Source organism: Ruditapes philippinarum, unplaced genomic scaffold (genome assembly GCF_026571515.1).
Source record: "Ruditapes philippinarum isolate M1 unplaced genomic scaffold, ASM2657151v2 ctg3681_1_1_1_1, whole genome shotgun sequence".
Lineage (NCBI taxonomy): Eukaryota > Metazoa > Mollusca > Bivalvia > Venerida > Veneridae > Ruditapes > Ruditapes philippinarum.
This window is the reverse complement of record NW_026866106.1, coordinates 219,872-247,377: the sequence shown is the minus strand read 5'-3', so window position 1 is coordinate 247,377 and position 27,506 is coordinate 219,872. Positions and strand designations below refer to the sequence as shown.

Genomic DNA, 27,506 nt, shown 5'->3' with positions numbered 1-27,506 from the left:
CTTATTTTTTTGGTCAGTACTGTATATCCCTTTGTAACCATAGTTAGCGCCCGAAACCTGCCTATTGTGAAAATAATCGCCGAAGTGTTCCGATTGCATTTATGACGTCAAATACCAAAATAAACATGGAAAAATTACGTTTTCGTTTTTAATTAACATTGAAATAACTGTCATATATTGAGTCAATCAGTGTGCTTTAATCAACTTACGTTACATTTTCGGTAATATGTTTATATTTTTAACGATAAAATCGGGTCACCATAAAATCGACAAATTTTAGAAATGTGTTTTGGAAATTTTGTTCCTGTTTTGTATTTTTTATTATGATGTCATGTTGATTGTTTAACAGTTTTAACTCATTTTTGGGGATCCAACACATTTTACACTATGTCACGTCAATTAACTGCTCAACATTAAACGCATCAGTATGGATAACTTAGGAAAGTAACTGATAATTAGCTCAACTAATAAGATTGTCAGAAAAGAATGTATGTAAACTTCCTTTCTAATTAAATTCTATTATTATTGTCACGGTTCAGAACTGTTCACTATTAAGGGGAGAAGATGTGTAAGCGGCCGGATAGCTCAGTCGGTAGAGCCGCGGTATGGTATTCCGAGGGTCCCAGGTTCCAGTCCCGGTCAGGTTGCACATTTTTCTCACCCTGTGACATTTGGCGCCCAACGTTGGGCTGCGACTGAATATAGCTCAAAGTTTAATTCACATTGCTCTGTAACTCTGTGAAATTCGAGGACGAGTTTCATTATAACAGGGGAGTATGTCACGGTTCAGAACTGTTCACTATTAAGGGGAGAAGATGTGTAAGCGGCCGGATAGCTCAGTCGGTAGAGCCGCGGTACGGTATTCCGAGGGTCCAGGGTTCAAGTCCCTGTCAGGCTGCACATTTTTCTCACCCTGTGACATTATAATGACATAAACTGTATTGACTATTGTTCAGAAAGTATAATCTTGATACTAGGACATTTACACAATTGTACGCTTGTAACTACAGGCCTGTCATAGATGGTTAGACTAATATTTTGGCCAAAAATATCTGCCCTTTGGCAAAAACAAAAACAAAAAAACAGACAGGGGAAAAAAGACAAAAAACAAAAACTACTTGCATCGCTTATTAGCAATCTGATACTTAACTGGCCCCTTATGCAACATGAGGTAATATATGAACATGGTGCTAAACAGCTGCACACAGTTAATTGACCTGGTACATTAAGGGGTAGTACTGGAAGTTCATGTGAAGTTATCTTAATTGGCATTAATTGATATTGTTGTGGCTTTGGACAGTAAACCATTTATATAGATGTTTATCACATACCCATGTTGATTGTGCCACTCCTTAAAAAAAGGTATTGCACGGCCATGCATATATTTTGATGTTACCTCATTTGCATTATACAAACTATGTGTAAAGACATACTAAATGTTAGCTTTACACTATAGGTGCATGAATTACAAAAATGATTCTTTTGCACTTTATACAGTCTTTATTTTGTGTATGTGATATTAAATAGAACATTATATTCATGTAGGTTCATTACTTAATTTATTGAACTGGTTGAATTAAAAAAATATTGTGTTCACCAAAGGCTCGCATTATATGATTTTATTCAACTTGTTCAATAAATTCAGTATTGAACCTACACTCATTCAATATCCTCTATATATTCAAAAAATAATGTGACAATTCTTTAAATTTTACTGCTGTTCACATACAAATATATTATTACAAATCGTTTGAAATATTAAGATATCATGACATGTGACACAGTTCCATCGGAACCAAATGAACCAAAATTATTTTCAAAATTTATTGAACCACATGTGATTAATTGATAATTAAGCTTAAAGTAAATAAACCGTTTTGTGATTTATGTTAAATACACAATCTACATTCTACATGTACTGTTCTTGCATGTAATATTTCTTGTATTTGTTTAAATATTTAAAATTATCAAATAAAATGAACAACTGACAAATTATAACAACATAAATTATTGTTTATTTTCATTTGTCAAATATATTTTTGAATTATTCATATTTTATGTACAACTGTCTGTTCCTTGTGCGATTGGTAGTCAACCTTTTAACCCCCCTTAAACTGACGATCTTTGTAAAAAATCATTGACATATGCAAAAATAACAAAAATATGCCTAAAGTACTAGCAGCAGACTGTAAACTGTGCCAAATACACAGGAAAACTCTCCTGAGATCATCTTAGAATAAAAATTTTGTGGGGGGTGTTACTTTGTTAAACTATCAGACCCATATTTTAACTACTCTCCCATATTAAATCTAAAAATTGTTTGGTTTTTTTCCATACAATTGTAAATATCATAATCTTGTCTATAGCAAACTATGTCATTTTCATCAACGCAAATTATTGGGTCCACTTCAAAAGTGGTTGAGTTTGATACAAATAGCATTGTGCCGTGGACTACAGTCTATGTATTTTTAACCTTTTCCCTCATATAGACATGTTTTGACGGCTTTTTGTCTCCCCCCCCCCCCTTTTTTTGAGGCCTCAAACAGTGAAAAAACGGCCTATTTAGGCCCCAAACACTGTTTTTCGTTGGAGAAATGTCGTTTAAAAAAGTGACCACTTTTTCGGCACTGCCAACCCCCCCCCCCCCCCCCTCCCCTGCCATCCAAATGTTACATCAAGGGGTTGCCAGAAGGGGGATGTGCCAAGAAAATTTTGGACATGTGATGGGCTAAATATGGCCTCAGGTAGATCTTAGGGTAACTAGTAACCAACGCTATCTCAATTCATTGAGAGGTAACGCAGCACTTTGAAATCAGTTTTGATGGGAAAAAAACAATGCAAAATAGTGATTTTGGGCAATTTTGAGACGTCCCCCATTGCCATGGTAACAGGAAATTTACGATTGAGCATGCTGTTACAGAGGCTATGGTCTAGTCAACATTTGTGCCAAGTTTCATCAGTATTGAAGCATTTTTCATAGTTTCATTGTTACAGGAGAGTGAGGAGGCTTTTCAATGAAAACGGCCATTTTTCGCAATATGCTCATGGGGTGAAAGGTTAATTAAAAAAATAGAAAATGTCAAAAAACAACAATTTTTTACCAAAATTAGGTGTAAGGGCACGTGTTAACATGGAAAACTAGTTTTTGGGTAATTCCAAGGTTTTACATCATTTTTTGTTTAAGGGCAAAAGGGCAGGGCAGGCTGCCCTTCTATTACGCTCTTGAATAATCACTTTTTGCCTTTGAAATTCTCCATTTTTATTCAGATTTCATAGATTCTAATATCAAATGATTTTTTATATAATATCAATCAAATAAATAAAATTTGACAATTTGCAAACTGAAAATGCAAAAGGATTAAACTTAGTATAATGTATACTAATAATAACAATGCAAAAGTTTAATCATTAATATTTAGGAGAATAACTAATAAAGACAGTTTTATATGTAATAAACATGCTGTGATATTTTATATTTATAGAATAATGGCTGAGAAGGAGCCAGTTGTTATAGATGAGGTGGTGACCTTGGACATGGATGATAATGATTTCAAGGTAAATACTGTAATGGATATCATATGGAATAGCATGCCAAATGTGGTTCCTGTATAAAACATTTCCGCTTTCCTATCAGGAAGTATTTTGACAATAAATTGATAGATAATAACGAAAGCCAAAAATTTAAAAACAGATAAAAAACATATCAATAATCTATGGATGAATCATCCCCGTAACTTTGCATGTAGATTTCTTGGAAGTTCATCTGTACCACTTCTGTAGAGCAACATGTTTTGAGAGACATAGATTTTGGTTGCAGCTTAGAGTCGTTGTTCTACAAAACTATAAAAAATTTAACTAATTGTGAATTCATACTTTTGGGAAAAATGATAAATTTTTTTGTTTATAAAGAGTTGATTGCTCTACAGAGGGTCACTGTGCAGGGGTTGTAGTGTATCATGCCATTCACCATCAGGCAATGATTTTAGGACACTGGATGATTCTCTCTTCAAATTAAGAATCACAAACAGTCCATTTATATATATATAAAATAGTAAAAATACTTGATAACAATTTCTTTCCTGAGCTTATATTTATTCACAGTGATAAACTAATGTGAGCTGAAACATTACATTTATAGAAAATTACAAATGTAATCATTAATTAATGACCCTCTTGTTAAGTTTCTAAATAGAAATATGATTTGCATGTGTTTCAGAATACGAGAACTGACTTTGCCTCAGTTGTATTTCACAATATGGCTGAGACTTACCCTGAAGATGCCCATATTGAGTGTAAATACACAGTGACCTCTGACCTGGTTCCTACCACTAGAGACTATGTTGCATTGTACAAGGTGGGCTGGATGTCACCCAGAGACTATATCTACTATGAATGGGCACCAATACCAAAAGAATACAAAGTAGGATGTGATGCAGACTCAAGTGTTCTGTTTCCAGGTATGGTATATGTATATATAAAATTACAATATGGTATTTATAAATTTCAATATGATATATATAAATTACAATATGAAGAATATAAATTACAATGTACATTGTACATATTATTTCACACAAATGTATTGTCCATTCATTAGATGGTCAGTGGATTTTATACTGGTCACACTGTAATTTTGATATTGCCAAGCTGCTTTGGTGAGCAATAAAAATTCTGGTGTGTGATAAAGAGGTCCATTTGCTAATAACTTAGCAATAAAATATGTATATAATAACAATAATAATAATAATATATAAGAACCAGTATGTTTATAGAGTAACAATATTTGTTAAATAACTTTATTTTACAAAAAAGAATGCTGCAATTATGTAAGGTATGTCATAAACATGTGTATACAAATGTATGAATTAAACGTATGGTGATGAGGGACAGTTGAAGTGATAATACAAGTTGGTCACAGACTAGAAACACTTATCCTTGGATGTTCCCATATATGGTCACCAAAGTTGAAAAAAGAAAAACCTTATAATGACGAAGAAATTTTTAATCTGTAATGCATGAATCCCTTCCCAATATTTCAGCTCACAAGCTTCCAAAAGATGATGGAGAATTTTATCAGTTCTGCTATGTGTCAAGTTCAAACCAGATAAGGGGTGCGAGTACACCATTCCAGTTCCGTCGGCCTGGTGCTGACGACTTTGTTGAAATTGATGATGAAGAGACAAACATGCTGGTGATAAGATCAAAGACCATCTACCTGGAGGAAAATTTACAACAAGCCCAAGCACAGAGACAGAAACTAATTGAGGTATGGGAAGTATACTACAATAGGTAGATCACACGCAGTTAGTAGATCATAAATTAGTAAGTAAGTAAATAAATAACGACTTTATTTAACAAGACTCCACATTCGTTTTGTCGATCTTCCATGTGGGCTTCAGAATGCTGAGTGCTTACCTGTATTTATTTAGGTAAATGGTAGAGTAGATTAGTGAGTCATAAAAAATGTCCATGCATTATAATGTATAAGCTACTGTAAACATTGGAACATGAATTAGTGAATGCTTCTTTTAGTTTGGTGTATTTACAAAAATTTGATGTTTAATGTGGTGCATTTTCAAATGGCGCCGTTTATCGGCAAATATTCTGAATAAGCAAACTATGTTTTTCAACAAATATGGCTTTAAAAACATATTTTCTGAAATATTAATCCTTTTTTTCTGAAATATTTATCCTTTTTTTCACAAATTTAAGATTTTTGAATAACATCATGTCATTAAAATTTTCATTTTTGCTCTTGAATTTTTTTTCCGCCCTTTCTTGAACACTTACATAATTTCCGTATAGCAAACTACCGAGTTATACAAAGACATGTTTAATTGTAGTGAGAAGGGTTTACATAGCGCTTTCCAGACCATTCTATTTGAAAGACCCTGTATCACATTATTCAACAAATTCAATATGAAAGAACCACTTTTGATCCTCTTTCTTTTTATCTTCCTTTAAAGTTTAAAGTATTGATAATACAGCACAGTCTTTACATGATTATAATTATACAAGGAGAATAATTAAAAGGAAATTAAAGTAAGAAAAGTTTGAAAACTTAAGTATCATTATTGGTAACCATGTAATAAATCAGTACGTACAGGAAATAGAAGTGAGTTTTTTACGTAGTTTAACTTTGTTTATCACAACATTACATGTGCTGGATTAAAAAAATTTCTTGGAAGGGCTAAATCTAATGTTGTAAGAACTTGTTGCCCAACCCATTTGCATTTTGATAGATACTCATTATTTGTATGATATGTTTATAAATATGTATTTAATGCAATAAAATATGTTTAAACTTAATTTTTTTCACAGTCATTGATAAATGGTAAACCTGTTAGATTGCACAGTATTGGTAGTTATATCTTCCTTACTATGGACATTCATCAATCAACCTTTATATGCACCCAGACATTGTTCATTGGAGCATATAGTTACCAGTTTGTCCTCCCCTCATTGATTTACTGATACTGTATATATTTGATGTGTAGGTACATTCTTGTATATTTGATTGACCATTACTCTTTGATAGATTTCTAAGACATTTGGATCATATTTATTGGGGCTAGAAATATATTTTCTACTTTTCCTCATTGTTAGGAGATATGTTTTTTTTCTTATTTTCGTCAAAGTGACATTGAGAAGCCTACATTGTTATTACTGATTTACTAAGTTTGTTCTTGTCATTGATGTTCTTTTGTAAAATATTGCAGGCACAAGATGCCCTACAGAAAGAAAGAGATACAATTATCACAAAATACCAGGAGGTGAAAAACCAACTTGTCACTCTTGAATCTGAACATACAAAGTTGAAAGGTCATCTGTCCACCAGTGAGAGCAAAGTTGAGCAGCTTAAAACTGAAGCCAGAGATATGACCACTGTAAGAGATGAACTACAGACAAAAATTGACAAGTTGAACAAGGAGAAAGTTACGTTGAATGAGAAGATTTCTTCGCTGACATCCGACCTTGATGCAGCTAATACAACTATTGCAAGTGTCACTGCAGAGTTAAAAGTCAAAAAGAAAGAAGTTACTGTGTTGCAAACAGAAAAAGATGAACTGTCAGGAAGGAATGCTCAGCTTGAAGAGGAAGCTGAAATGTTTAAGGTATCTTTAAGCTGTATGTGTTAATTCTTACCCCTCTATGTATGCTAAATGCAATACAGACTTATCCATTTTTCGAACTGGGTAAGACCATTCATGATTTTTAGGGGAAAATTTCAAAAAAATGTGTACTGACTGCATAAGGACCAGTTGTGCCGGCTGACTGATCTTGGTTTGCACTGATGGCATGGGTAGACGTCATTTAAAGCACGCAACCTGCCTTTTGGGCATGCCCAGATATCTGATTATGTGTTTGTGCAGTGAGTTCACTAAAATGTTGTTTTGTTCAACCTATCTCTTATTCATCCTCCGATATCTTGGTAATGGTTTAGAAAGTAAACAGGACAGATTTGTCAGATATGCCATAGCAGTATGCTGTCAAACATGTGAGTTTTTAATGTTTTCATTATCTAACAGTATATATTGTAACTATATTGTATATACAGAAACATGTTCAGACATCAGAGACGACTGTAGATCAGTACAGTAAACAGTCAGAAGCACTGCAGATGGAATACGCTCAGCAGGAGTCGTTAATTGACCACCTCAGACAACAAGTGGAGAAGTTGTCCACCGAACTAGAGGATAACCGACGTAACCTTGATAGTCAGACAGCTGTCAACATACAAGATAAGGTAAAACCAGGGTGGTTTATTTTGTTGTTGTATTTTTAAGCTGACTTAAAAAAATTTAACGGTTCTTACCACAGATCAGTTTGATCATTGTCAATCATAGGCCTTACTATCGTTTCCTAGGAAGTTTGCTTAAATAAATATTGTTGCGCCCTTCCAGATTTAAAAAAAGAAGATTTATCAATAAATTGAATCTTTTAAAGAAGCACAAGATTACAGATAGATCATCACAAAAATTGGTCTATAACGTCTTTGAACGGATCATTATCAAGGTATCTGATTTAATGATTCAGAAACTGAGGGTCATGTAGATTTAATCTCAACCATTCTTGAAGTTCGGTACAGTTTGTATGTGGTATTTTATTTGAAGGGGGTTCTTGTTCTATATAGCCTTTTCTAACAGAAAAATGTAGGTGTAAGCAGACATATCTTAAATTGTCAGAAATAAATATAGAATTGAAATATAAGTTACATTAACTATTGATATGCTTAAAGAAAATTAATCCCAAATTACACTAACATGTTGCCACTCTTTCCTTTTATTCATTCTTAGGTTATAACTAGAAATATATTGAACCATTGATAGGTTTATTGAGTTAGATAAAGTAAATATCATTTTTATCAGGAAAGATTAGAGGAAATGGTTGAGAGGCTAAAGAACGCCGAGGACAAGTTGATGGCAGCTGAGGAAAGTAAGGTTATACTTCAGAAAGAAATTACAACATTTGAAGTCACTCAGCATGAAATGAGTAGACAGATTGAGGTATGAAAATATGTATCTTATTTTCTTTTATATGCTAATCAAAAAAATTTAAAGTGAATACTATTGTGTTCAGCAACAACAATTTAGTTTAAACTTTTTCTCATTTGAAACTTCTATTATTTGGCCTGTTTCATCCTTTCATCCCTTTATAAGTTTTCTGATACATGTATTCCCAAATACATTTGTAGTCCCTTTTAGTGTTACTAGGGCTGAAAGTAGAAAAAAACTAAAAACTCATGATAATCTATTGGACCCATCTTGACCAAACTTTTGTGTGGCATCTTATGATTGCCTAATTTATTTGAATAATCTTATTTTAAATTGTTTCATGTGAAGAAGGAAACATAAAATGACTTTGAATATCTTTTAGAAATCAAAGACAGAATGTGAAAGTTTAAAGAAGAAGTTGGTCTCGTTAGAGGAAGATTTTACCCAGAAAACAGAGATACAGGCAGCAGAGATGGAACAAACTTTAAACGATGTGCTATCAGCTGTACAGGTATATTTTTAATTAATTATACTATAACAATTACTCTAATTAGATTGTACCTTTAACAATACTACTACAAACACACTGTCTTTAAAACTAAAAAGTCTGCAAAAAATTATCCAAACAGTAACCATGTAAGGATTTACTATACTTATTTAAATGTGAATTATTATGCCCCCACTTCGAAGAAGAGGGGGTATATTGCACTTGTCGGTCCGTTGGTCCGTCGGTCCGTAGACCAAATGGTTTCCGAGTGATAAATAAAGAACCCTTAGGCCTAGGAACTTCAAACTTGGTATGGTGATTGGGCATGACAAGTAGATGACCCCTATTGATTTTGGGGTCAAAGGTCAAGGTCACATTGACCTTGTAAGCAAAAACGGTTTCCGATCAATAACTAAAGAACCCTTAGGCCTAGGAACTTCAAACTTGATATGGTGATTAGTCATGATCAGTAGATGACCCCTATGGATTTTGGGGTCAAGGGGTCAAAGGTCAAGGTCACATTGACCTCTTAGGTAAAAACGGTTTCCGATCAATAACTAAAGAACCCTTAGACCTAGGAACTTCAAACTTGGTATGGCGATTGGTCATGACCAGCAGATGACCCCTATTGATTTTGGGGTTAAGGGGTCAAAGGTCAAGGTCACATTGACTTTGTAGGTAAAAACGGTTTCCAATCAATATCTAAAGAACCCTTAAGCCTAGGAACTTCAAACTTGGTATGGTGATTGGTGATGACAAGTAGATGACCCCTATTGATTTTGGGGTCACGGGGTCAAAGGTCAAGGTCACATTGACCTTGTAAGCAAAAACGGTTTCCGATCAATAACTAAAGAACCCTTAGGCCTAGGAACTTTAAACTTGGTATGGTGATTGGTCATGACCAGCAGATGACCCCTATTGATTTTGGGGTTAAGGGTCAAAGGCCAAGGTCACATTGACCTTGTAGGTAAAAATGGTTTCCGATCAATAACTAAAGAACCCTTAGACCTAGGAACTTCAAACTTGGTATGGCGATTGGTCATGACCAGCAGATGACCCCTATTGATTTTGGGGTTAAGGGGTCAAAGGTCAAGGTCACATTGACTTTGTAGGTAAAAACGGTTTCCAATCAATATCTAAAGAACCCTTAAGCCTAGGAACTTCAAACTTGGTATGGTGATTGGTGATGACAAGTAGATGACCCCTATTGATTTTGGGGTCACGGGGTCAAAGGTCAAGGTCACATTGACCTTGTAAGCAAAAACGGTTTCCGATCAATAACTAAAGAACCCTTAGGCCTAGGAACTTTAAACTTGGTATGGTGATTGGTCATGACCAGCAGATGACCCCTATTGATTTTGGGGTTAAGGGTCAAAGGCCAAGGTCACATTGACCTTGTAGGTAAAAATGGTTTCCGATCAATAACTTAAGAATCCTTAGGCTTAGGAACTTCAAACTTAGCATGGTGATTGGTCATGACCAGCAGATGACCCCTGTTGATTTTGGGGTCAAGGGGTCAAAGGTCAAGGTCACATTGACCTTGAAGGTAAAAACGGTTTCCGATTAATTAACTAAAAACGCTAAGGTCTAGGAACTTCAAACTTTATATGATAATTGGTCGTGACCAGCAGATGACCCCTATTGATTTTGGGATCAAGGGGTCAAAGGTCAAGGTCACATATACCTTGTAAGTAAAAACAATTTCTGATCAATAACTAAAGAACGCTTAGGCTTAGGAACTTCAAACTTGGCATGGTGATTGGTCATGACCAGGAGATGACCCCTATTGATTTTGGGGTCAAGGGGTCAACGGTCAAGGTCACATTGACCTTGTAGGTAAAAGCGGTTTCCGATTAATAACTAAAGAACGCTTAGGCCTAGAAACTTCAAACTTGGTATGATGGTTGGACATGACCAGCAGATGACTCCTATTGATTTTTGGGTCAAGGGGTCAAAGGTCAAGGTCACATTGACCTTGTAGGTAAAAACGGTTTCCGATCAATAACTAAAGAACGCTTAGGCCTAGAAACTTCAAACTTGGTATGATGATTGGTCATTGCCAGCAGATGACCCCTATTGATTTTGGGGTCAAGGGGTCCAAAGTCAAGGTCACATTGACCTTGTAGGTAAAAACGGTTTCCGATCAATAACTAAAGAACACTTAGGCCTAGGAACTTCAAACTTTGTATGATGATTGGTCATGACCAGCAGATGACCCCTATTGATTTTGGGGTCAAGGGGTCAATGTCATATTGACCTTGTACTTAATGACGGTTCCTGACCAATAACTCAACAACTCAAGTTGCCTTGGTTGATATTTTTTATTTTAAACTAAAAATGCTTTTGGTATACACATTTGAAGGTCTTATGTAATATAACAATTTGGCTGTCATTAATGAGGCCTACATGATTCATAAAATTTATGCATATATTATTTGGTAAGATTTGTAATAACTTAAATTGCTGCACACAACCTATGGGGTCACAATAATTATTACCTTGTGACTAGTCATGACCAGTAGATACTAGATAACCCTTACTAATTGTTTGTTCACTGGGTCAGAAGTCATGACTAATTGGCTGCCGATAGGGGGCATACATGTTTTACAAACATATCTTGTTTATAATTGGTAGCAATGTGTTTAACTGATCAATTAATCAGAAAAAAACATAGCTTATCTAGTGATACTGTGATTTTTTTTTGTAATATGATAAATATTCAAGTTTCAAGTTTATTGTAATGTAATTCTAGGCCATCGGCCCAAATACACAATATAATAACAGAGAGATACATGTACATCTGATAGTGTCACAAGTTATGAAATACATACAAAATAGTAGCATATTCCATAATTTTGAACATTGTACAACAAGGTAGAGAATGTACATATTACCACAACCCTTAATGTAAAACATGTAGTATCAAGTTCAGAAAATGAAAAAAAAAATATATACAAAAACTAGTCCTATTAATGCATGAAAAAAAGAAAAGAAAATCAGACTTTTGTTATGAAACACTATACAATAGACATTCATGCAATTGTCTAGAAGAAAATAATATTTGAAACCAATCAATTCTTATCAATATTAGTCATAAGTTTGGTTACATACAATGCTAAACTTTTTAATGTAGGATAATGTTGGGTTTTCATTAAGTATGAGAAATTTATTGGTTCTAGTCTTCCCTTATACCAATTAAACAGATATTGTTGTCTTATACTGTCAAACTTGGGGCAAATAAAAAAGGCATGGTATTCATTTTCAATAACTAAACGGTTACTATTAATAAAACAGTATGGACATATTCTATCTGATCTCTCAATACCATAATGGCGCCCAATTTCTATGTTTAACCTATGATTTGAACATCTGAAACGTGCAAGTGATTTCCTAAAAAGAAATGGCAGTTCCATAGTTAAATTTGTTACATTTGTGCATATAGACTATATACCGATTTTAAACGATTATCTAATATAGTTTTATGATAAACACTGATGAAAATATTACTGCCTGTAGGAGAAAGAAAAGTTACAGAAAGAGAACGGTCAGTTAAAGCAGAGTTTGAGAACAACATTAGAAAGATCAGGCGAGAATCATGGATCAATGACAATTATGAAGCAGAGTCTTACACAGATCAAAGAACGCTTGGAGAAGAGGGAGAGACAATGTAAAAGTCTGGAGAAACAAATGAAAATAAGAGAGGTAGGAAATACAACCTTGTTTATTACAGTGTAACCGCTGTAGAATGACCACCCTCTGTAGTACAGTAACCTTTTTACAACAGTCAGTATCAAGATGAAAATTGTTAAACATACTTTTTGTTGAAAAAGTTCTCCTACTATTTTAAATCAGTCATACGATAATGAAATAATTAAGCAAGGGGAAAATTATTTGTTTCTGATAGGGATTTAGTAATATCTAATTGTGTTTAAACAGGATGAGATGTTGGAACGTGAAAGGGAAAACAGGCGTGAAATCGAGGATTTAAAGGAAAAGATATACATGTGTGGTGAGGAATATAAGGCACTGTACATTGAGAAAAACAAGCTACAGAAAAAACTTGACAGGATCCTTAATAAGAGTGAGTATCTGTTCTTTTGATCATTCAAAAAATGATTAATTTATACAAATTTATTTTAGTTTGATTGTGTTGGAAGCTATAAATTTAATGAAAAAATCTCCAATCCGTTCCTGGAACCAACCAGTACTAAGCTATAAATGTAAGGTTTCTTGCTCAAGGAAACAAGGGCTTACCCCTGACAGGGTTTGAACCCATGTTGTCAGCAATCCTTAGATAACTAGTCGGACGCATTAACTACTGGGTCACGCCGCTACTCTTAAAAATGATTGACATACAGGTATGATGAAAACTCACATTTTAAAAAAAAGATATAACAGTTTATCATTTATAGATTTAAACTTCAGTCATGATTCTAGAAAGCTACTATTTTAAGTTTCTTTTGACCTTTTGTTACCTTAAACGTTTTAAAAGGACTGTGTATCATGAAAAATATTGACAATTTTTATTCCCCCTTTATGTATAGCCTTTTGATACCATCTCTCGAACGGTACCATCTCTCGACTAAAGTGGTAAATTTTATATTTGACAAATCAAATTTATGTTGTGCAGCAAGAGATTGTTTAATAAAGTGACAAGCACTTATATTTTCATTGTTTTGGCAAAGTTCCATATTTACAGCTTCATTTTGACCATTCTTATAGTAGACGAAAGTTCAATTTTAAGATAATGGCAGCCTACTTTCATTTTTGAAATTGTGTATTTTTGTAAAGTTACCACTTAACTAATGTAGATTTGCGGAATAAGTCAGAACAATAAGAATACTTTATGAACCTTTCTTTCAAGAAAATATGAGCGTAATTTTACTGTATTTTTGATTTGTTTTACTGTCAACCTTGACCTAGTTTCTTGATTTATTTTTTCGTTCAATCAAATATTTAATCAAACAAGATAAATCAAGTTGAACACCACTAAGTATATTCGTCTACTGTTCTCAATATGCAATTGATACCATTATCAATGTTGAAAAGGGATAATCAAATTTTGGTTGTGACAAGACATGAAAATAAATGAAAATGTGTTTGTTTTGTTCTATGTTACAGTAGAAAATTTAATTAATGCTTATAGTTTCAATATAAATGGTCTCCTCTTTCTACAAATTATTTGTACACTATAAATAACTTGGTTCGATAATTGGTAGCAAGGGGTCGGCTTTGTTCTACTAATCAAGCACCCCAATGAGTTCACGGCAGCCATTTTAAAAGGTCGTTTTAACAAATTTTAAGTAGGTCAAAACGGACACAATACATGCCTCTACAATCAAGAACTTTACTTACTTTAAAGACACTTAACATCCTAAAAATAATTACAGTTGAGTGAAATTATTGTTCGAGAGATGGTACAACGAGGCTAGATACCAAGGGCATATTGTTTTGGTCTGTATGTTTGTTTGCCACAATACTTTAACCTTTACCTTTTCATGAAAGTCTACCCGCCAAACTTAATTATTGAAGGTTATGGAGTCAAAGGTCAAGGTCAGTCCTTTGTGTAACTGTGTGGTGTTGATTTGCACAGAACACTTGTTTTTGAACAGAAATATTTCTTTTGTAGCTATGTTCAAGAAATTTTTGAATAATACAGAATTCAACTTAAAACACTGTTGCTTTTGAGTTACATTATTTTAAAAATATTATAATGAGAAACCAACTGGCCAGTTTGGACAAGGTTTCTGGAAAACATAGGTTTGTCTTAGCCAATCTGGACAAGGTGTCTGAAAAACATAGGTTTGTAGAAGCTCTGTGCCAGATTTTAGTATTTCAGTGTCAGGAGTTCAGAGATTCTATGTAAGTGTATTCTCATAAGTCTTGAATTTTCCATATGATTTAGTGACGCATGATTATCAGCTTAGGACATTCTCAATCAAATAGTTGTCACACTGAACTGGAGATGTCATCCACATGTGAATACAAGGTCTGTAGACATTACTCAGTAGACACTGATCTGATCTGTGGGGCGTAAGTGAGACTAAAAACATAGTTGAAGCACCACTTGAAATACTGTATTTCGGTATATACCGCACAAAGGGTTTCAATGATAAAATGCTAAAATCTCGCTTTTTCACCCGCCAAAATCTACTTTTAGACGTCTAATTCATCTCTACACACCAATTTATATACGATTATGAATTAAAATGTAATCAGCGAAAAAAAGTGATATTTTTCTTCTTTGTGATCATGATTTCTGCTAGGGTCTCACCGTCTGAAGGTACTGCTCCAACACTGTCGTGAGTTAAATCCATAAAGCTTAAAAGAGAATAATCATGACCTGAGTGATCCTGTTAGATTATACTGAGTTAGCAACTTCTAAAAAATTAAACGGAAGTACATGTAACTGAAGTACCTTGATGCCAGTGTTATTATGTCTCCCCCACCTCGGGGGGAGACATATTGTTTTTGCCCAGTCCGTCCGTCAGTCCGTCAGTCCGTCCGTCCATTCTTCGTTTCCGGACGATAACTAGAGTTCCTTTTGACCTACAGCTCTCAAACTTCATAGGATGATTGGTCTTATAGAGCTGATGATCCCTATTGTTTTTGGGGTCAGTAGGTCAAAGGTCAAGGTCACAGTGACCGTTGGTCAATTTCTCGTTTCCGGATGATAACTAGAGTTCCTTTTGACCTACAGCCCTCAAACTTCATAGGATGATTGGTCTTATAGAGCTGATGATCCCTATTGTTTTTGGGGTCAGTAGGTCAAAGGTCAAGGTCACACTGACCGTTGGTCAATTTCTCGTTTCCGGATCATAACTAGAGTTCCTTTAGACCTACAGACCTCAAACTTCATAGGATGATTGGTCTTATTGAGCAGATGATCCCTATTGTTTTTGGGGTCAGTAGTTCAAAGGTCAAGGTCACAGTGACCGTTGGTCAATTTCTCGTTTCCGGTTGATAACTAGAGTTCCTTTTGACCTACAGCCCTCAAACTTCATAGGATGATTGGTCTTATAGAGCAGATGATCCCTATTGTTTTTGGGGTCAGTAGGTCAAAGGTCAAGGTCACAGTGACCGTTGGTCAATTTCTCCATTTCCATTCCTGTTTCCATTCACAGTTATTCTCAGCAGTGGGGGAGACATGCGCTTTTTTACAAAAGCATCCTCTAGTTTTTTATGCAATTGTACAAATGTAGTTTATTTTTTTAAGGAGAGATTAATTTATTTAAAATTGTTGCAGGGAAGTTGAAGTATGGACAACATGAAAAAGTAAATGTTGCTGAACCAGTGATAGAGACAAATGTAATGCAAAGATCTGCACCAGGTATGAGTCTTATTCATTATTTTGAAATAGTTAGAATTGTACATGCTATGAGTCTCTGCATTACAACTTCTTCTATATCACAGCTACCGGTACTTTGTTGTAATTTTTGATACTAATATAAGGGATGGAATGAATACTTGTTAAAGTAAACCGTTACTAGAAATTATTTTAATATGTGCAGCGTTTTAGAAGACAGATATTCATAAATTAATACAGATATTCACAAATTCAGAAATTCAAAATAGGTGATATTCACTATGACAGTTTAACGGCAAAAACAAACAATTACAAATTATTAATTGATATTTGCCACAGCAGTTAAGCTACAAAAATTATATCCAACTTTTAGTAAGAATAGCAATAACAACTGATATCTATTCATGCTTGTACATTTTTAGTATCAGAAGCAGAAACAGAGGTTGATGTGCCACAAGATCTTCTTAGAGAAATTGAAAATCTAGAAGAAACTCTTGACAAGAAGGTCTTAAAGAAAAACAAGTACAAACAGCTGTACAAGGAACTTCAAGAGGCAAGGCTGAAAGAGGCCAAGGAGAAAGATGCAGAAATAGCTAGCTTGAAGAAAAGACTGAGAGAACCTACAGATGAATCAGACTTGAAAATCAGAGCTTTGCAGGTAATTGCTTAAAGTAGCACGCCTCCAGATTTATGCTTATTTTCATGAAAATTTTGAAATTGAAATTAAAAGTATAATATTGTAAAGTAACCAAAAGGAAGCAATTTACACATTATCAATAGCACTTAAAACCCACATTTATTACAAAAAGAGGTCAAAATATGCAAAAAATGCCCTTGCTGCGTTAGTAACGCAGTAGAAATATAGTTACACATAATGAATAAAAATCATCATTAATTGCTCATAGCATGTAAATTATTACTTGAATCTTTCTACTTTTCCTAAAAATCTTAGTACATTTTTCACAAGTCTGATTTATTAATTTGTTGTTACCACACTTAAATGAAATTAATTATGCTTCTAAAACAATTTTTAAACATCGAAGAATAAGTAAAAATGTACTGCAAATATTTGTCCACATTATATATAATCATTAAAATATATATTTGCATTCATTTCTTATTGAAAAATTTGAATTAGACTTTAAAAAAAATAAATTTCTAATTACCTCCCTTTATTAACATGAAATGTAAATTCGGTAATATCTTTACAAATAATGCTTTTGGAACTTACAATATTGATAAATCTTCATTTGAACATTATATTTAGGATATAAAACCAAAAAAAAAAATTGAGTCATAGTATCTTTTATACCTTTAATATGTCTTAATACCATTTATGAAATTAAAATTGAACATTTGGGTACCACATACAAAGTACTAAAGTTACAGTTGTTTCACTGGTACTAACATGATACTCAATTAGCCTTTGCTTTTCATTTTATCATTATCAAAATGAATAATTTGGTGTTAAAGATTCCTTACCAATACAAAAAGGTTCAGTCTGTGAGTTTTTAAATATGCTAATGTTCCCCACCTCAGGAACCTAAAATTTATTTCTATCTTCACCTCTGAGAAAAACTATACAAAGCATTCCTGAATGGCACCCATTCTCTTGTCAGGATTGCTGGCATCTTTGAATTGTCTCTTGTCAGGAATTTTGTCTTCTTTGAATAGTCACTCAGAGTCTCAGAGTTAACATAATTTTATTTGCCTTTGCTGGATTATTCAATATTATTATTTTAGAGAAACTAGATTGACACAATTACTTAATCAATTTTAGCTCTACTATTCGAAGGACAGGGAGAGCTATTGTACTCAACCCGGTGTTGGCATCACCAGCGCATGTTGGTTAAGTTTTTGCATGCAAGTTGGTTATTCCAAAAACTACTGAAGTGAATGGCTTGAAATTTTGCACACTTGTTCTCTGTGATAAATTAACATGATGGGCACAGGTCCCAGAACATTGAGTTACCTTTTAACAGGGTTATGCCCCTTTTCTAACTGTCAAGCATTGAGAATAGTCGAGCTTGCTGCATTATTGACGGCTCTTGAATTTAAATCATGTATCAAACTAATTGCAAATGATATGAATTATGTTGAAATGTTCAGATTATCTATATTGAAGAATATTTTCTTACAGAAATGTGTTACAGAAAAGGAACAGACCATAGAGGAGCTTAATTTCAAATTGAGGAGTTATAACCAAGGCTGTAATGTAAGAACACTGATTAGAAATTATATCTGTATATTAATGTATGTATGAACTATTGCTGATCACAAATTAATTGGACAATATTGTGAATTGCCAAATGCAATAGTCTGTGTTCATTTTCTATAACTTGGGAAAAAAATGGTAAAAAGTAATAATAAATTTTATGTCTCAAGGTCAAAAATGTCTTCTTTCTCAGTGACCAATGAAAATTTAGTCTGTCAAATTAAAGCTGCATTTTTTAGCTTGATATCAAAGTTGATGAGTGGTTGTAGATAGTGATTGTTTATCGGACATATATGTATATCTTCAGGATGAGACTGGAGCAAGTATGTTACCTAGAGGGCCAGGATTTCTCCCTCAAGAAGGTAAATATCCATACCATGAAGATACCATAAACTGGTCTCACATGCATGCACATCAAGGACCAATACAGTACCCACATCCACCAGCATATCTACCACAGATGTCTGGCCAAGTGCCACCAATGTTCTGCCCATACCCGCTACAATATCCTGCACATGGACCACAACAACTACAGTGTCCCCCTGTACCACCAAGGACCAATGTTCCTGTGAAAACAGACCAGAAGAAAAATGAAACAGGTATTATCTCTTGGTTATAAGATTACTTCATATTATGATTGATTTTAGTCTACTACTGCTTACTTTATTTTACCCAACCTTCTGGAATTTCAAGTAAACAAACTTTCAATTGACAATGCTAGACTTAATAAGCAAAAAAGACACTAAATGGTCTACTCTAAACCTACTGGCAGTTGCTCTTTTCTAGACATATGATTATAAAATAGAATCCCCTAAACAAGCAATGAGCAGGTAATTTAATCAAAGCAAATCTGGTTCAGCACCTAGGTTGTTTCTGTTTCTAGTGTTACTTTAATTATTTGATGTTATATCACACAATAACTGACATGTTCATGAATATACATTGCTGAGTATGCTTGCATATTGTTTCTAGTGGAAGACTTGACAGTGTTGGAAAGTAGGAGAGACTCGGAGGATGTTACACTAGAGGCACCAATACAACCTCTACCCCCACCAATACAGCCTGTACGTCTACCGTCAGCAAAACTTGCTGCTGTGAAGTCAGCTGCAGCATTCGATGGTATGGTATATTTTTATGTCTCACATTGAATGCTGTTGTAGCCCAGCTTTGAATTCAGAAGAGAGTCCATTTTGAAGTTCAAATCGTATAAAGCTATATATCTGCTGCAAAAATAATTGTTTCAAGAATACTAAGTCACATAATGCTTGTATGAAAGAAATATAGTAGTAAATTGCCCTGAAAACAAATGATGCATGCAAGAAATCATTGCTAAACAGATAAAATCCTTGGTAAAATAACAGAATTATATTTTATTTTGGAAAATTTTATTCTGTTTACATACAATATTCATGTGTGTTAAATACCAGAATCATTGTGTAGCAACAATTTTGAGAATCAACCCATAAGTTTATGGAAACTATAATTTTTACTGTTGATAAATTTTATAGAAATATTTCATAAGATATTAGCTTTATACTCTTAAGGGATTTCATTATCATCATGATACAAAATCAAGCTACCATTTGTTTAGAGTCTTGTCAGAATGCAGTCTAGTCTGGCTGTATACTGGTGGCAAGGGCTAGTACATTCCAGCAGATTAAGGGTTAATTATAATACTGCATGTTTGTTACATTGCTTTTCATTGGATAATTGTGTTATTATTTATATACACATCTGCTGTCAATTTATGAGGAAATATCACTTTTTTCTTGCTGTATTATAAATGTGTAATTAATATTTCTGACAGGTTATATGGCCATTTATTACCCTTCCAGATTTTTTCCGCCTTTTTGATTGGATATTGATCACCCGAAAGAAATTGATATTACCAAGCCAGACGGGTAATTACACTCTAAATTACCCGTTGGGACCCCACGTTCTAAAAAACATGCACTGTGGCGATGCGCATACGGTTTGATCGATGCGCATACGGTTGTAAATTCCGATTTACAAGCACTTTTTAACTGTCAACTGATAAATATTTACCAAAATAGAGTAATCATATATTATATTCTCATCAGTATTGAAAACAAATATGACCTTGTGAAAGCTTGATATTAATTCCAAAAAAATGCGTTCAACAGACTACTACTTTTCTCTTGTTTACATTCGTTAGGTTCGAAAGAAAATACATCATCTATTTATGTGACATCATGTAGAGATGAAGGGGTATCATAAAGGGAATTTTATTCCGACATTTCATTTGAAGTAGCAATGATTTATTTTAAAATTGTCTAAACTCGGCATTTTAAAATCGTCTAAACTCGGCAGGGGAAGGGTAATAAAATTATTAATTTGGTTTTGGAGTGATATATGTGGATATATTACCTGTCAAGAAAAAATATCACCCTCGCCTAACGGCTCAAGTGATATAAATCTTGACAGGTAATATATCCACATATATCACTCCAAAACCAAAATAACTTATAATATAAATGGTTGTTCTGCAATCTAATCCTCACATAAAGGCTTGTATAATATTTCCAAATAACCATTTATATAGAGCCATAAAACTTGTCAAAAACTTGTCAAAAACCTTTATAACTAATAACTAACTTGGTTATTTGTGAACGGATTTTGTTCAGTTTTTTAACATATAAAATTCAACATATCATACTTATTTCCTTGAATTTTATTTCCAATTCATTGGAACAAGAACATAGAGAAAATAACAAGACAAATATGTTACTGCAAAATGAATAAAGTTTCCTTTTAAAAGGAAAGGCTTGCACAGTTGTGCCTTCATCCCAACCCTTTAAAATTGTTTTTTTTTTTTTTTTTTTTCAATTTATTATCACAATTTTTTTGAATTACGGTATTTGTATATCATAAAGGGTTTTTTTTTTTTTTTTTTTTTTTTTGAAAAACGAATATTTTTTGTCAAACGATTTGAAATCTATTCTTTATTGTATAAAACTAATAAAGAAAATGATCAATCGTAAAACGTGGAGATTTATTATCATACTGAAGGGAAACAAGTGTGCACATTTCATTTCCCCTTTTTCGCAGAGAAATCATTCGTTTGCTTTATAGACAAGTATATGCACTAAAATACTTCGTTACGTGGTACCAATTAATAAGCATGTATCAACTATGTTACACGATCACAAATACGATGCGCTATCTGTAGATCAGCACGTGGCAAGGTTAATGATATGCATGGGCTATTTTTAGATTACCTCACCAACAAGTTGAATTGCGTTCACTAGATCTAAATATAACTCGATCATGCGTGATTTGGTAAGCAGGACCACCCTTTGAAGACGGAATACTACTACAGTCACCATTCTCTATTGTATAAAACTAATACAGACAAAAAAAAAACAATTATAAAAGAAACTAACTTTTGCGTCTTGAAAAACAATTGAAACGGAACAATTTCGTTTATAATTTATTACGGTTTAAACCGATAAATCGAGTAAAAATAGAAATCCTATTTATATAAACAAACTGGGATTACCGAAGTAACTAAAATAGCTTAGATTTCCGTAATATTACTTTGTCTGATTCCGCAGTATGACGGAATCGCCCGAATTGTCACGATTGCAATCTGAACTACATCGGCTATTATCATTAATCCAAAGAGTGACGGAAAAGGCCGAAAAGTTGCGATTTGCACGATTGCAGCTGGTTTCCCGTTCAATCATGCACCAACAGATGTAAGCAGGAAACCACCTAACCGGAACAAGTTTTCCAAATGAAATGGCTTGCAGAATCACAAAATGACTGTAAATATCGTAACACAATAAAAAGTCTCTTAATCTGTATAATCAGTTCTAATACTTTCTGTGTCATCCCATGGCTATAACAAAGTGAAAACACCTGTCTCATGGTTATGACGTAGTTTCTCATGAAGGCTTGGGGAATATTTCTGAATAAGGGCTTTCTCGAGTTCCAGCAACTCCTGCATTCCAAGTCACCAGATCTAAACATCACACTTGACGGCTAAATTGAACAGGTGTGTGAGAAAGCGGCCAAAAGCTCCTCGCAATTTGCTGGAACACGAACAAGCCCTTATTTAGGAAAAGAGAACTGTGAGGCAGAGGTGTTTACTTTGTTATAGCCAATTGGGAGGACATACAAAGTGTAAGAACTGGTAAACAGATTTAATGGGATTCAGAGACTGTCCATTGTGTTACGATTTTTACAATCATTCTGTCATTTTCATTTTACAGTAGCCTTCTTGTTTTGCTATTTTTTCTATTTTCTTATCGATGAATTGTAAATATAATTCCAATTTGCAAGTATGATATGTTGAATTTTGTAAAGTCCAAATTTGAGCAAAATCCGTTCACAAATAACCAATTTATACAGAAAAATGTCAGTGTCGAGTTATAAGTGCATCTGAGTGTATACTGTGTAGAATTGTAATATTTGATTGTATGCCATTGTAATTTGCAAGGTTCAGTACTTGGTTGGATTATATATTATAATGAGTGGTATTTAACACTGAACTATGGACAAGTGGTTTTTATCCCTGACTTTCATTTCCTGTTGGTTTAAATTGTTTGAGAAACTTACAATTCTTTTATGTAAGAACACTTACCAGGAATGTTAGTGTTTCTACCTAGGTGGCCTCTTATCCTTTAAATCACGTATGAAGGGACACATGTCCTCGTCACAGTGAACCTGGAATGTGACAAAATGTTTGTGTGACTTTAAACTGAACCCATAGTTAAAAAAATTATTGCAATAAGGTTTCCGATCAATAAATGGGGCTGGTAATCTTAATGGTTTTACTGCTGGTGGTCTGATAACTATGAAATGTTCAAGAATTTTATTTTAAACTTAGCAAAAACTACAACTTAGAATGTTGAAATTATTTTCTTGGAATATAATTGTTGGTAAATATACCATAGGTTTTATTTAAATTACAAATCTTCACAAGCGGTATGATTTTGAAAGCTGAGAAGCAATTTGTCCTGTATATGTTGGTTATGTTCCTACTCATAACTTTGTTATATTTGTGCAAAATAATCACTTGAGATTAATTTTACAGACATAGATGGTAAGTTTACTGATGCATTTTGCTGTGAGACTGACCTGAAAGTTAAACTACCAGGTGTGCCAAGTGCACCGCTGTCAGCCAGTCTAGATCTTGTTGGACCAGACATTAAAGAAGACAGGTAAATCTGCTCCCTATATGTGTTTCCTTACAATTACCAAGGTGTCAAAAGAGAATCAAAGTATTATAAAAAGTTTTATATAATTATAACTTTTACTGCACATAATTGTTAAAACAGTTAACTTTTACTGCACATGTATGTTTAAACTTTTAACATTTACTTCACATTTATGTTGAAACAGTTAACTTTACCTGCACATGAATGTTTAAACTGCTAAATTCACCTGCACATGTATGTTTAAATAGTTAACTTTTACTGTAACATGTATGTTTAAACTATTAACTTTACCTGCACATGTATGTTTAAACTATTAACTTTACCTGCACATGTATGTTTAAACTATTAACTTTACCTGCACATGTATGTGTAAACTGTTTACTTTACCTGCACATGTATGTTTAAATAGTTAATTTTTACTGCACATGTATGTTTTAACAGTAAACTTTTACTGCACATGTATATTTAAACAGTTAACTTGTACTGCACATGTATATTTAAACAGTTAACTTTTACTGCACATGTATGTTTAAATGTTTTTTCTTTTTTTAATTATCATAGGTTTTATGATGCGGAAGGGAGTTCAATGAAGTTATGTCCAGATTGTAACAAGACATTCCCGGCTGATGTTGATGAACAAGTAATGTTGGAACACCAAGTGTCGCACATGGGGACGATGTGCCCACAGTGTATGATGCTGAAACCGGACAACATGACTGACGATGATTTCACCAGACATGTTAATCAACATTATGACGAGGAGGAGAGTCGTCAACTTGTCTAAACTTGTCTAAAACATTCACACAGATGTGCACATTTATATAAACTCTTTTTATTGTTTTTGTTCATGTGAACTTTTATAAATAAATGCGGTATAGCACGGAAACTATCATATACTAATAATTGAGGAGACATTGTCAAATTTTTTGTAGGGGTTGTTATAATTTTCATTTTTTGCTGGTGGCTGGGTAGAGAAGCTGTATACACAATGGTGTACAAGCAATATTGACACACTAGATAAGACTTATGTATACAATTGTTTATTATAGTCATGCACAGATGTTTTTAACACATGACTTTCCTTGTTGCCTATGTAATATAACAATAACAAGATGCTCTATATGTAACAAGTGAAATATATTAACAACACATATTTTGACATTGTAATATTATTAAAAATTGTACAATTTATGGGATAAAAATGAATGACTAATATACATGTCAGAATGATTATTTTGTTTGATTGTAACAATTTAAGTCGTGTCATAAAAATAATCTTTCATGATCTGTCTTGGAACATAAAAGTCAATTATAAACTGTTAAAAAGCTTTCCCAGTAATTAGTGTGAGGTTATATTTATATCCGAAAATAACATAAACTTATTAAATGTACCAATATCATTTAAAATAATCAGACTCCTCAAAGAATATTCTTGTATTCGTTGTTTAATAATTATGATTTTAATGAAATTAGGAGGAAAAATATGTCTGTGTTTGTTAATCATACTTTTATTTTCTGATATGAAATGTTGATAGATACAATTTAAGTTACAGCAAGCAGACTCAAAATAGTTCATATAAGCTACATTGTTCACAATCACATTAAAATAAATATGATTAAACTGTATATACATAAGATTGCTAACAGATTATTTTGCTGTGATAAATGTTGTGTGCTAGTGTTCTTGGAACATGTGCTTCTTTATTTTTAATGATTTACAATTTTGTAAAGATGTTATGTTTTTTAAACCATCTACATGTAGTTTGAAGAAATTCAAACTGGGATTTTATTTTTTCATTGCAATATACTTTTCCCTTGTTATAAAGATTTATTTTCTTGATGAAAGATGTTTGTTAAATATGATCATTAAAGTATTTTTCAAGATGTTTGTATATTTTACAGATTTAAGCAGAAACATGTCTATGAATTTTAACCCAATTGAATTTAAGGTTGCAAATAAGTGTTTTAAATCGACAGTTATTCTTGCATCAAGCATCATATGTTAACTGTCCTGGAAACAGCTGTCAGTAATTGCTAATTGGTTTACTTGGTATGTAACATCCTTGTGTCTCCTGGTGCCATGGACAGATTTTCACCAAACTTGGTATGCAATTTCTGTGAATGGCCATCTATAAAGTTTGCTCATATTTCTTTCACAGAACAGAAAGATCATTTCTTTTCATTAAGCAATGGAAGAATATCTCAGACTATTTGTTCAAATATATTTCACAAGCCTGTTTGATGGTCACCTGAAGTAAAATTTCAGGGTTCTAGCCGGGAATTTCTAGATGCATTTTGTAAATAAAATATTGGACAAGCAATTTGGAATGTTGACATCTTAAAGGAAAGGATAATGAATGTTAGCAATGAGCTCAATAAATGTCTGCCAGTGTTGGATGTAAAGAAATGACTTCAGTCGTGTATAACTCTTTAAAATGAATTAAGAAGTAAAAAGCTGGCATAATACCAAGAACAGTTTATTTTTAATGAATAAATGTATGGATCATCACAAAAAATGATATATAATGCCCTTTGATGGTCAGCCCTTTTTCGTTTTCAATTTTGGGCTGTTTGTCTTTGACAGGAGCTATGGGACATTATAACTGCAGAAAAGACATTCTTCTTTTCTTATGGATCAATGTATGTTTAATAAGACAAATGGGTTAGCACAGTTATGATATCTTTAACACACATGAATTTGTGATATATGTCTTGTTTTTATTTCTTTAATATGTTTTGTTTGTTTTGTTGCTTAAAAAGGTTGACAGTGCTTGTTTTTGTTGCTTTTTGATTTATTTTGTTGACAAATAATTAGTTTTTAATTTCTAACTTATTTGATAGAAGTTTTGTGAGACATCATGTTTTATTCATCTATGTGCTTTTATATTTCATTTCTTCCATTTTTCATTGTAAAGTATTTTAATATTCAATAAAAAAAGTGACTAACGTTTGTGCTGGAGGATTCATTAATGTAAAACTTGTTTTCAAGATATATTATAGGATAAAAAATGCTTAAATTTTGTCTCACTGAAATGAGGCCTTACAAAATTCTTGACATCTTAAATTTAACGCTCTTGTAGGTTCAGAATTTAACTATCAAAATTAATAGCAGTTGACATATTCCAAAGTATACATTTGGGGATACAGTGGGGCACATGTAATTCTGTAATTATTGTACATTGAGGTTTGTCATGAGAAAAACATGAAACTCAGTCATGATATCCTCTTCATCATGTTTGTTTAAATTTTGCTAAAAGGTAAACAGCAGTAAAATTATGTGCTCATTTCATTAACGACTCTTGTTTTATATTGTTGATTTTTTTAAAATGGGAAAATTAAAAAGGGAATTTTTTTTACAAAAACAAAAAAAGGGAAGAACTTTTTTTTTTTATTTTTTACATTTAAATTTTAAAAAATAAATTTAAAATTGGTATTTTAACGAATTTTTTTTTTCGTATTTAATCTAATATGAAAAATAAATGTTAAATTTATTTTTTTTTTCTTAAATTCTTTTCCTAAATTTTTGCAGTGGAAAAAATCAAGGCAAAATAGTGATTTTTGGCAAACATGTTTTGAGATGTATAAAATCCCCTCGTTGCCATGGTAAAAAATCAGGAAATTTAAGACTGAGATTCCCCTCGTCCAGGTCGGAAATTGTACAAAGGCAATGGTCTCCAACTCAAACATTTTGTGCCAAAGTTTTTAGTATTTGAAGCATTAATTTTTCTAGTTTATATCGTAGTTTGAACTTGCTAACAGGAGGCTTTTCAATGAAAACGGCCATTTTTTCACAATATGCTCATGAGGGAAAGGGTTAACT

General features: G+C 33.1%; 1 protein-coding gene across 2 annotated transcripts; it reads left to right on the top strand.

Annotated features, from left to right (window-relative positions):
* Positions 1-60: 60 nt before the first annotated feature.
* Positions 61-26,934, top strand: LOC132731349 (tax1-binding protein 1 homolog). 2 transcript variants are annotated; one of them, XM_060717517.1, is made up of 17 exons: positions 61-221; positions 3,483-3,555; positions 4,217-4,457; positions 5,040-5,266; positions 6,720-7,115; positions 7,559-7,747; positions 8,370-8,507; positions 8,878-9,006; positions 12,499-12,684; positions 12,919-13,063; positions 16,229-16,312; positions 16,711-16,946; positions 18,429-18,503; positions 18,811-19,102; positions 19,476-19,622; positions 23,563-23,689; positions 24,248-26,934. In XM_060717517.1, exons 2-17 carry the CDS (start codon positions 3,487-3,489, stop codon positions 24,468-24,470), a joined length of 2,904 nt encoding a protein of 967 aa, XP_060573500.1. In that variant the 5' UTR covers positions 61-221; positions 3,483-3,486; the 3' UTR covers positions 24,471-26,934. The 2 variants fall into 2 exon arrangements, with proteins under 2 accessions (XP_060573500.1, XP_060573501.1); XM_060717518.1 differs by lacking the exon at positions 61-221 and adding an exon at positions 350-488.
* Positions 26,935-27,506: the final 572 nt, after the last annotated feature.

Excerpts from the sequence above, each read along its gene's own strand:
- LOC132731349 (XM_060717517.1), top strand. The coding sequence starts at position 3,487 with ATGGCTGAGAAGGAGCCAGTTGTTATAGATGAGGTGGTGACCTTGGAC. Across the intron at positions 4,458-5,039 it reads CTCAAGTGTTCTGTTTCCAG|CTCACAAGCTTCCAAAAGAT; the intron begins GTATGGTATATG and ends CCAATATTTCAG. Across the intron at positions 13,064-16,228 it reads TGACAGGATCCTTAATAAGA|GGAAGTTGAAGTATGGACAA; the intron begins GTGAGTATCTGT and ends AAATTGTTGCAG.